The 12,385-nt window shown below is 34.8% G+C and overlaps 1 protein-coding gene across 39 annotated transcripts in view; it reads right to left on the bottom strand.

The window, feature by feature from the left end:
* The window catches only part of RIMS2 (regulating synaptic membrane exocytosis 2), a 449,774-nt gene that overhangs the window by 91,690 nt on the left and 345,699 nt on the right, over positions 1-12,385 (bottom strand). For 16 of the 39 annotated variants that reach the window (XM_051785120.1, XM_051785121.1, XM_051785124.1 and 13 more), the window contains one exon: positions 2,260-2,360. The exons of 16 other annotated variants lie outside the window; for them this stretch is intronic. In XM_051785120.1, the coding sequence (XP_051641080.1) occupies positions 2,260-2,360 (101 nt within the window). Of the gene's footprint in view, positions 1-2,259; positions 2,361-6,943; positions 6,980-12,385 lie in introns of all 39 variants that reach the window. 7 more of the 39 variants (XM_051785115.1, XM_051785116.1, XM_051785117.1 and 4 more) reach the window with 1 other exon arrangement.

The following is a 12,385-nucleotide window of genomic DNA, read 5'->3' as shown; positions in this document are numbered from 1 at the left end:
TATTTTAATATTTAATACAAATTCTGTTTTTATAGCCTTTGCTTTTTCAGCAATGAAGGATATTTTTTTCTTAACTCAAAGTAATCATGAGGGACATATAGTTGCTGTTGATTTCCATTTAAAGAAAAAATTATAGCACAGAAAAGTAAAGAAAATTCCATGTGCTAGTTCTCCTAAATGTGTCTTAATGTCTACTTAATGACATTTTTCTCATGTGTGGCATGCTTCATTGCCTGCTTGTGCCAGTTGACAAGTTTAAAAAATCAAAGTCACTGTATACTGCACAAAACATGAGATTTCAGTCAGCATTTGACATATGTGTTTCAGTTCATGATTCCAGAAGAATTTTTGTAGAACCCAGATAGATAAATAGTACTTACTCATTTTTCTCACTCTAGATAATATAAGAACTTAATTAAGGGGAATTGAAGCAGTGGTAGTAAAAGAGTGAAGACTCATATGCTTAAGAGAGTTATGGTTCTCATATGACTCTAAAACTACACAGTTTTAAGAATGAATTTTGATTTAATACATATATACAAATACTCAGTGTCTAGTTCCACAAGTTCATTGATAGAATAAATAACTCATTTTCAAGTACTGAAACTACACTTTGGCAGAAGAGTAAATTAACTGTTTATTTCTGGAGACATTTTGTTTGATGTGTGCAATAAATAAATCACCATATTCATAAAATAATTCCATTTATAATTTTCCTCTTTAATACATTCCAATAATACTGAAGTTAAAATTTTAATAAAAAATATAAAAGATGTAGAGTGAGGCCCAATAATATGGTGTAGGTGAAATGGAAAAACAAAGATAGTAAATACTTCCTTAGGTAGTTATATTCTATCCAGCTCCTTCACATGAGAACCCATTTTCTCCACACCAGTCCTACTTCTGACTCATATTTCAGTCAAGCATAGAGGGAGCAGGAAAATCAGCAGATTAAATTAAAATCTGGTTATACATACAATACATAAAGTCATATTTTTGTGGTACATACAATCACAACACTTACGATAAGGTCTGCTCACAGTGTTATTCTCATCTCTAAAAGGTAACACCTTTCAAAGCCCACAATATAGAAACACAGGAAAATAATTTTGCTATAGGTGTCAAAAGAAACATCTAAACACGACATTATACCAAGTCCCTCCCATGCATTAATAAACATTCCTCTGCCTTGCATAGTGAAAACTACAAATGTAAAAACCCAAAAAATCATGGAGCACATCTAAAGAGTTTTAAAGTATTTTAAGCCATTTTCACAGTTTTGGGGGTTCTTTGTCAATTCTATTTTCGTTAACAGGGTTTTTCATTTTGAAATGGGCTTTGCTAAATTCTTCCTCTATTTTCCTGCACTGAAATGTATATTCTAAAAAGTAATTATAACAAGGGTATTAGTCACATTTTCTTCAAAGTCAATAATACTTAATAAATTTGACAATTTCTTTGCCTTCAAATATTAAATATCTCATTTTACAGCAGCTTTGCCAATACTGGGAGCAAGGAACTATACCCTGGAAATAAAAGTCTAAAACAGACTTCTCTTCCTCAACCCGCTTTTATAGGTCAGAAGTCTCGTGTTTTCCACTTACAATCTGACCTCAATTAATGAAGTCTTTCAGAGGACACTAAATTATTTTTGCATAATAGAAGTTTAAATTGAAAATATCTTGATTATTTTAATTAACACAGTCTATATGACACGACCCTGTTCCAGATAGCAGGAAATTTTGGACAGTATATTTAAGGTTATATTACTACACAGAGATTCAGCTTCTTGGAAAACTGCCACAGTTGGGGTGAAAGTTTTTGTTGGTGTATAAAATACCTTTCCAAGTGCTAATTGTAACAAGTAACTAACACTGCATCTTCCAGTTTTCAATAGATCAAGAAAACTCTTTGTTCTACTATGTGAAAGTCATGAACAAGTTTCAATAGGGCTCATTCCATCTGTCACTCAATAAACATCTTTTTTACTTCTCTTTGAGTTTTTAAATCATGGAACTATTGTTCCTTTCAATGGATAATTACACTGCCTATTTCATTTGCTTTAACTTAGCCTTCTTAAATTTTAATAATCAAGAACTCTGTGTATTGTTTTGCTGCACATTTCCAAAAATTTTATTATAGACACACAAGAAACTTTTACTGAAGAAAAAACCTGCCACTCATCTATTACTTTCTAAAAGGATGTTGGATATTTCAGTTTAGCATATTTTGTCGCTTTTCAAAACAAAACTCCCTTGCCTTAGAATGATAATCTTGTTCCAGCCTGGAATCTGATCCTGCTACCTGTTTGTACTTGCTCATTTTCATTTGGCGATTCCTTTCTTCTACATCCATTGCACCTGTTAAGTTAAAAAAAAAAAAAAAGAAAATAAATACACAAGCAGTCCTCAATTCCAAGGTTAAAATTATATTTATGGAAGTTTTAACAAAAAGAGATGAAATTTGATTTACTTAAGTTCTGTGTATATAATTTTAATTTCTGAAGTACGATGTTGCAGAAAACTAAAAAGTTGTAACAGGAGGAAAATATCAGATAAGTATTTCAGCAGTCTTAATAAATGTCGTATTATCAACACAATTCAAATGAAAACAACTTTGTGGAAAACTAAATATAAATGGAACACAATGCTTCCACAGAATATAACTTTATTATTTCAAAAATAATTAAGAGAAATTGAGTCTTTCATTTAATAAAAAGGAATGCAAAGACAACTTGCTTATTTGGGTGCAGATCCTGGTTCTGCATTTTCTATAATGTGACATACCAAATTACTAGTTAAGTGACCACCACACAGACTAGCAGACCTTCTGTTTACTATTGGAGCATATTCTTGGTATGCTCAAAACTATTTAAAGATGTCTAAAAGAATCTTAAAGAGCCACCCAGTGGCATCATTGTATTATGTTCTAATGACACACAATTTCAAGAATGATTTCAGGAGGTGCCAAAGCTGAGGTGGAAAACTGAGAAGTAGAAAAAAAAGAGGAAGGCAACCACTCAGAAGAGATTTTCAAACAAAATATAGGTAGTGATTATACACACACAGGTTTGATTCTTTTCCATTTTAACATGGTATAAGTCAAGAATAGTTCATTATGCACTGAATGCTAAAACATACTCATTTTGACTGACATTGTCTTAAACTTTTCATAATTTTAACACAAAACTTATTTAGGATTAAAATTTTAGAATCCCACTAGTCATAAATGGAAATTTCTGTATATTATATGCATTGAACAATCTGGACTGTACATATGGAACTGAGATGGGAATATTATATTTCAGTATACTAAATAAAACTGATTTAAACTCTAAACCTCCGTTGCAAGTCACAATCTAATAGTAAAGTGGGGTTCTGCACAAGAACTACGCAGGGCCTCTGAGCTTTGTGTTGTCTTTCTTGAAAACAGTAAAGGTAGTAGCAAATACTATGAGATCTGCCAGGTAAATGTTGGGGCACTTCATAGGAAATCTGAAAGGAGAGAAGGTGAAAGAAAGTGGGAATGCAAAAAGACTAAATTCTACTGTTCCCTATAAACCCTCTGGCTTCTGATTTTTGTATTCTCACTCCACATCCTTATTCCCCACAACAACATGAATGAAAAGATTCTAAGAGAAATTAAAATAAAGAAAAATTAATTAGAAAGAAGAAATGGGATTTTATAGGGAGAAATAAAATAGAAAGGAGAGCAGCAAATGAAAATTCCTCAAATAAAATACATCTAGTTTTTCCTATCACAATTTTCCTCAACTATTATACGCCCCATAGCAGCATTTGTCAATTTATTGTAAAGATGAAGTGACTTTTTTAGGATGTCGTTTTAAAAGCTCTAAAGATATATTTTTTCCTCTTGAAAAAAAACTTTACACTGGAAAAAGATTTTTTCTTTTTTCAATGACAGAAGTAACATATAAGGTGTTACGTCTGCTCAAAGAAAGAAGTCATCTTTTGCTTTTTTTGTTATTTTGTCATAACATTCTGCAAATCCACTTGGCATTTTTCAGTAATGTAAAGAAAGGAGATATTTTTTTGCAAAATAGAAATATTGTCAATTTTTCTTCTGTTTTCTTATGAAATCATTGCATGCATTCTTTTTTGCCAAACATCCTGCTAAATTTCAGGAAATTACAAGAAGAGATGAAATAGCACTTCTTGATCGTAAATTAGAAATTTCACAATTACTTGAGAAAATATCCATTCTTATCTATGTTCAGCTGGCAAAGTGAAAGCTAGATTTTCAGAAATCCAATTGCCTACAATATGCAAAACCCAGCACTCTGAAATATACCATTCAAAAGAGGAGCATAACACGTAAGAGCTTGGTGAGACCTCTGCAGCAAAACAAGCAAAATTTGTGGTTTATTTTTGTCTAAGAGAAAAACAAGACAGAAGAATTTTGAAAAAACATTGTTCTATTCCCATAAAATCTTATTAAAGGAAAATCTAACTTGCTTTGCATTTTTGAAACTGTCTTTAACAAGTGAGTGGATTCAGTTATATGCAAAAAAGAGGAAAACCTGAGTGCAGTGGAAAGTTCACAATGCAGAAGATCAGCTCTGGTTCTGCTGTACAAGGAACTGCCATGCAGAAAGTGTGCAGGGTTCCGGGCTGCCACGGGCTGATCTCACTGTAACTTAAGCCAGATGGCAGTAGGAAAGGTTGAGCGAATGTCATGGCACTTCCCATTCACGAGGTCCATGTTGCACTAAATGGTGCAAATGCAGGGCTGTCATCATCTCCACTTCTGCTGGCAAATCTATACCTGCTGAAACCTATGTGAGGGTGTCTAGCAGAAGCAGAAAATTCTTCTAGATTTCAGTAACTCCCTGTGTACCTTCAGTTTTTAACATGAGTTTAGTAGCCAAGACTGAACATCAGTCCTATCCTAAGGACTTCACTGTAATCAGGAGCTGTTTATAGAGCATGTGTAGATAAACCAGAATTAGCCTGAATCTAACCATTAGGTATCCACAGTGGCAAAAATGTAGGAGCATAAGTTTTCACATGTCTGAAAAACACGGGGGCTGACTGAGCCCTTGTGTTATTCAGATCCTTAGCTAGAGCCCAGCACAACATTTTCAGGACTACAGAGTCTGACACTAGAAAAAGTAAAGCTACTTCTGATGTATTGATCTACTGCCATGATGTACCAAAGTATAAATTTTGGCCAGGCAAAATGAGTTCATTTGTACATTTCTACCTTAACTTCCTTCTGGAATTTTGCTTCTAAACAGTAGCTGTACCTCCAACAGAAATATCCAATGAGACACTCAAATGTCAGCCATAGGAACACAAAAAATAAAAAAGACTGAATGGGAGAAAAAAGCCTGGTGTTGCTCACCAAACATAACTGGGATAATTGCACTGTAGGCAATATATTGGAGTTTTGTTTATTTTGAATAACTCCACCATTAGAGAGCCATGGCCTGAAGGTTGGTACAGTGGAGTTTTCATGGGCACAGGGAAATTCCTGGCTGACAGAGCCAGCTGCTGATTCATTATTAGCCATTCTCTGTCTTTTCAGAAAAGAGTGTGCTGAGGGAAAGCAGCATAACTACAGTGTAAAGACAGTCCTGAAATGCCAGAGTAAGACATCCAAATATTGTGCACAGCAGCCCTGTAACCTACCCTCAGATCCACAAGAACTGTAGTTAGAGACTAAGTTAGTTGTGCCAGAGCTTAGCTCTAGTGACCACTGTAAATTAAACCTTAGGCCATATGAATTGTACTTTGACCTTTGTTTTTATCTATGGAAATGTAACCAGTAGACAAAGGATTATAATTACAACTTTAGCTACAGGATATCCTATAACAAAAGATAGGGAAATGTCTCAAGACACAGACAAAAAGGGTGCCTGCAGGTACTGGAATCACTGCTCCAGCTTCAAATAAAAACCATTATTTTCATGTTTTAGCTTGAAAATAAGATAAGATTCAGCTACTTCACCATTAAAGCTTTCCTCATAACTGAAAACTGAATATTTGTTTCATGCTAAAAATTTTAAAGGGCTATAATCAGTAATTTGGTTCATACCTAACTTTTTCTGACCTCAGCTGCTCAGGGATCACAGTTTTACAAGGAGATAAGCAATCTCTCAATTCAGCCTGGGGCTAAAGACTGTTATTTGTTCTTCAGGTAAGATATTGGCTACTCTCTAGAGTAGGTAAGACCCTTCAGTTGATAGCCTGTGATCCATAGCAGAGACAAAAGGGACAACAAACTGGCCTTATTCCCCAGCTTAGCTGAAGGCAAACCTATGTATTTAAAAAATAAAAATGAAAACAGCTGGGACCTCTGTTCTTCCATTCTTTCTTTCATTGCCTTCTGGTGGGAGTTATTAAAGCATTCTGGTTCCTATAGATGCTGATGATAGTGATGTGTTTGGAGGAGTTTGCTGTACAGTGAGGCTTCTGGGGCACAGAGGGTAAAAGGGAAACTGGTGTATGGAAGTAGAGTGTATTAGGATAGATTGAGTTTTGGAGACATATAGACAAAAGGGATACAAAATTTGGGAGGCATAGCCACTCAGGCATGAGAAAAAACTAGCAATGAAGGGACAAAATAAAGACTGAGATTCTGGAAATCAGAAACCTGTAACAGAGAAGAAAAAGGAGGTGTGGAGCTGAGCACACCATATCTGGAGAGGGAAGAACAGAACAGAAGTCTTAAAGTGTATGACAGCCTTCTTTAGCTGGTTCTGGTTTCTTCTTCCCATTTCTCACTCTAATTTGACTCCACTAAAAAAGCAAAGGAAATACATTTGGGAAAATTTGGGAAAATTTCAAAATTTGTCTATTTTGAAATCCCAAAAATACATCAAAATTGTGATCCAACTCTATTCTACACATTTGTTTAAACATAATAGATCAAAGAACTTAAGGGTAAAACCACAAAAAATATTTTGAATAAGTCACCCTACCTGTATCCCCATTCTCTGGATCTGCTTTCTTTTCTTCTATAAACAAATGAAAGCAATATGTAAAACAAAAAGAGGGGGAGAGAGAAAATGCAGAAATAATAATAAAAGTAATATAAATCATGCATTAAAAAAAGAAAAATAATAAAACCCATCAAATTAATTTAACTTAATGAGTTTAGTCAACCAACCAAGTATGGTGCTCTACATCCAGAGGGATATTCACTGCATGCTAGTGTATACATTTGTGCACTCTTATTGAGCATTTACTGAAGGGAACCCATGGATATTTTGTGCACTTCCAGAATCATTAACACACTCAACAATGAGGGAGCTAGGAAGGTGTTAGATATAGCTACTTTACAGTTTCCTTGATTGGGATGACACAAAAATAGACACAGAAAATTTGCTTGTGCTGTATGTTTTATACAGTGCACGCACGAGATACAGTCTAATGGTTCAGGCATAAAAATTGAATGCATCAGAATGGCTTTCAGTAATTATTTAAAGCTTCATTGGTTTAATCAATTTTCATAGCCTCTACAGGTTAAAAGGTTTAATAATGACATTACCACAGCTTGTCTTAGAGTTAAAAATTATGAAGACCAAAAGACACTAACATCAATATTCAGAACTCAGTTCATGCACTTAAATTCAGCTGACTGATGCCAACAAATACTCTGAATGCATATCAAAGGTTGTAAATCGCTCAGGGCATTCCTCTGTCACAAAGAAATGAAAATACATTGGATCCCTATCAAATAATTTGGCTGCTCATAAATAATCTGAAATCCAAGTTTGGTAATTAATGCAAAAGAATTTTAAGCCAAATGAAATTTACTTTAATTAGAAATACATTAACTTTTAGATAGACTCTGGAATTTTTTCAAAATTATATTAAATTCAATTAAAACAGCCCCATAAATATGGAGCAACAGCCTCCAAGCTACACACCAAAAATAGCATGCATTATTAGAACTAAATATTTTTCCAGAATTATTGGTCATGGAGGATAACTGACAAAATTATGATCTATTTTACAGCACACAGACTGAAGAGAGAAATAGGTGTTGTATTTTAAGGAAATACCATTTCGTAAATGAGCATTGAAGCAGAGGATGAAGTCATCCTCAGAGAGAAATCATATCGGAGCAAGGTAGAAATGTAAGAAAGAAAAATGTGCTCCTCCAGAGAGCATAAATAATGGGCCACACTTTGACAGGATCTTGCTCCCCATTATGCATGGGATCAAGGTTATTGTTCTACTGGCAATTTCTAGTGAAACTATTAGAAAAATTAATGGGAAAGAGATATGGGAAGTCATGAACCTACACTTTTGGAAATCAGTGCCGATACTACCCTATGTGAATTGTGGAAAATGCTAGGAAAACAGCAGAAAGAGAGTAATACTTATGTTTGCTTTTCAACCATTCAATTTTTAAAAATTTTTTTTTAGTTTCTCTCATCAATATAAAATCCACAAATACATCTTCTACTGCCTCATTACTTTCTAAAGAGAAAGCAATTCGATAGCAAAACCATTGATCCAACCCAATTCACAATAGGTGAAAGTGAAATAAGTCATTAAAAAACCCTTGAACTCAGAGAGAATAAGTTATTCCATATGCATAGTGAAATCTTTATTTTGCCTAAATATTATCTTAATACAGAAATCTTCTACTATATAGGATAATTATTTTTAAGATGCCTAAAAATCCATTCATCCTTATGTCTGGATGTCTTTCAAACATGAGTCTTTTAATAAATGCATTGTTAAAATAAAGAAGGCTGAAACGTGTCCAAATTTCAGTCATTATTACTCTGTGTTTAAAAAGTATATAGAAAAATACTTCCAAATGGAATTGTAGAAATGAATATCACAGTACTAGCAAACATAAAATTTTATTAGATGCTTGAATTTTAAAAGTAATTGAAGTGATGTGACAAATCTCTACAATAAATAAATTCTTTAAATTTTTAAAAGAGAGGTCAGCATAGTGGATCCTACTCTCAAACTGAGGCTTCAGTTGTATTGTGAAGAGTTGCCTGAAGAAGCACTAGAAAGAAGATTGAATTGAGAAGGATCTCACTTGGATAGGAAGCGGCAGAACTGAACGATATCTGTTTTGTCTATTGACCAAATAAAATACTAACTTCTCAACAGCAAAGATCACTGCAGCTATGGACCTAGTCATCACTTCTTAAAAGAATTCAGAGCAGGTTCAGGATGTTGATCCTAAAGTAATTAATGCTTTTGGTTATTATGTGTTCAAAACAAAAAAAGCTCTAAACAGCCTTAATGTCTTGTAACTGCTGAAAACCAATAAATCATTATGAGTTTATTTTAAAATGTGTCAAACTGAATAATAACAAAGTCACCAGTCATTTCTAAAAAATCTCGATCTGATTTCATTTAATGATGCCTTCAGTATCATCACATTAGTCAATATTTTTCTACATTACTTAATTTAACTTTGGTTTACAAAATGAAAAGCATATACTGTATCCTGTGGTGTAATGATCTCAATTTAAGAACTAAAGTTTTTCAGAGCTAAACAATTTGGAGAAAAAAATCAATGCTTTCATGAAGGAGACATTTCTGTACATCACAGAAAATAACTATATGTTTTCAGTTTAATCAGAATACACATAAATTTAAGTATATTGATGAAATATAGAGATGAACTCTAGAGACAGAGAGATTGAAATGCTGAAAGATCCTCTCTCAAAACCTTCTTCCACCATCATAGTAGACATTGCTATTATAATGACCACTGACATTTTATAAAATAGTAGGGACAGGCAAGTTCCCATGCCCTTGAAATGGTCTATTCTTTCTAACTGGTCCTAATATATCTGATAGATATCTAACAATGTAACATGTATCTGGAAGATTTAATGAATAGAAAGAACTCTGGCTAATCAAGAACCTCATTCAAGAGCTGACTTAGTAAGAACTAAACTTGATCTAAAATGTCTTTGATAAGCTATATTTTCTTGGAAATGCCTTAATTAGCTCTGATATTTTGATCATCAGACTTCATTCACTTCACTCCAGGAACTCTCACAAAGCAGGGACTCCAAGTGCCTTGGAACAGAGCATGCCCATTTCTGTACATGACCAAATAGAGCAACAGCTCCACAGAAGAAGCAGGATAGAAAATGGCAGCATTGAGCAATTTCTCAAAAATTGCTGACTTCCCGGTGAGGATGAGGAGGAGCCTGACTCTGCAGCCCTAAGGTTACAGCTGGAAGGTGGTGAGCTTTACAGTCTTCCTCCCCGAAGTTCTTCCTTCTCTCACATCTGACTGCCCCAAACTTAGAGCTTGGTTCTCTCTTGAACTGTCTCTCTTCTCTCACTTGGGATCCAGATGAATGAGATTTGCATCAGTTGAACTGAGGCCTAAAATATATATTGACTTCCTTGCTTTGAATGAAAGAAATTGCAGCCTCCAGCGGCGGAAGATGTGCATCTCATTACAACAGTCAGATTTGCTTCTGAGTTTATGCAGAAGATAAGACAACAACTTAAATGGTTACATCTTTCTATTTTTCATACTTGCAAAAACTTAAAATCAGCAATATGACTAGGAAGTATATTTATAGAGTGGATAAATTAGCTTCTTAAGTGTTTTGTTGAAAAGTGAGTCTTATTTTTCAGGGTGGTGGAAATTGTTAAATAAAATTTTATTTTAAAAATCAAATATACGCATAGGACCCCAACTTCCGGTAAATGCTTTTAAAAATGCTAGTCAAATTTCTCACTAGAGATTTCTCTTGAAATATTATTCATGAGAATATAGGAAAATTAATTTTATACAAAAAAAAAAAGTCCCTGAAACAATATCACAGAAAATTCTGAGCTGGAGGGGACACACAAGGATCATCGAAACCCTGGCCCTGCCCAGGACAGCCCCAAGAGTCACACCATGTGCCTGAGAGCACTGCTCAAACTTTTCTGTCAAGCTTGGTGCCGTGACCACTTCCCTGGGGAGCCTGTACCAGAGCCCAAACATCTTCTGGGGAAGAACGTTTTTTTAATGTCCAACCCAAACCTCCTCAACACAATTTCAGGCCATTCCCTCGGGTTCTGTCACTGATCACCACAGAGAAGAGATCGGTGCCGGCCTCTCCTCTTCCACTCACAAGCAATTTGTAACTACAATGAGGTCTCCCCCCAGTCTCCTTCAGGCTGAACAGATCAAGTGACCTCAGTCGTTCCTTCTATGGCTTCCCCTCTAGTCCCTTCACCATCTTTGTAGCCCCATTATCAAATCAGGCAAAGGAAAGAAGATTGTCTCCTAAAAGCAAAATGAAAAAAGTGTGGAAGTATTTGCTTTGAACAGCAAAACTTGCTAGTTAAAGGTCTTGTACTCAAAGGATTACATTTCCTCCTGTTTCATGAGCTATTCAATTCCAATTCTACCTCTAAGGATTTAGCTCTAAATTTGGTCATTCTGGCTGTCAACAGCATGAAAAATAGAACTGCCTAACTGCTAGGTTAGGCAAAATATCAGGTGATGTGTGTGATACAAGTAGTTATTGAACTTCACTCCAGGGCTTTATGCCCAATGTATGGCAAACAGAAAAAAGTTACTGTTGCAGCAAGCAAGGCCTTTCCAAGTCTGTGATCCACATCACAGTCTGAATGAAAAGAATATGATTGACACCCACAGAAACATGGACCAAGAAAAAATAATTAAAGGTTGTTGAAGTGTTTTTGTATTATTGTTTAAATGTGACTGAAGTGTCAATTAGTGCCCTTAAAAGGGCATGCTCAAAGGAAGATCATTTCAGTTAGCCAGCTTCCCAGTGGGGAGCATGCCTTCACATTCATGTTTTCCATTTGAGAATGACTTGATGGCTTCTTTGTTTTGGCTTTTTTTCTTGTTGGTTTCTAGCTTGACACACTAAACAAAGACTGAAACCCGGGGGGACATTTCTCACCACTTAAACAAATTTTTATCACAATGCTCAAAGCATGTTAAGAATGTTACTTTGGATTATTTGCAGAATACATGGCACTGTTTAGTAAAAGAATTGAATAAGGTGGTGTGGTGATCTAAGCTGGGAAGTTAAAGAATCTCTAGAATCATGGGTTCATGAATTGACAGGGTCAGCTCAGATCTTCATTACTAAGGATAGATCAGTGCAAATGGTAAAGGACAAAGATCATTTGAAGAAAGCCAGGAAGTTCTATTTTGCATGTTTTTTACACTAATGATTAACTATGAGCAGCTCTTTTCTATGGTGCGTAGATCCTTTTCCAAAGTGATTTTTGGAGGGTAGCCTGTGACATTTTTCCATGTTGCTCATACAAAGGTGTAGATACATTTTGGTGGCCTTTGTAAAATACTGAGCCCCACACAGTAAAAGGAAGGAAGAAGCAGTAAGTCAAAAATTAGTTAAAAACCCCTTCCTTTTGCTTTTCCCCAGAATTCTGGT

Source organism: Manacus candei, unplaced genomic scaffold (assembly GCF_025592945.1).
Source record: "Manacus candei isolate 608988 ecotype Guabito, Panama unplaced genomic scaffold, ASM2559294v1 h1tg000019l, whole genome shotgun sequence".
Taxonomy (NCBI): domain Eukaryota; kingdom Metazoa; phylum Chordata; class Aves; order Passeriformes; family Pipridae; genus Manacus; species Manacus candei.
Note: the sequence above shows the minus strand (reverse complement) of the source record. Positions and strands in the feature narration are given on the sequence as shown.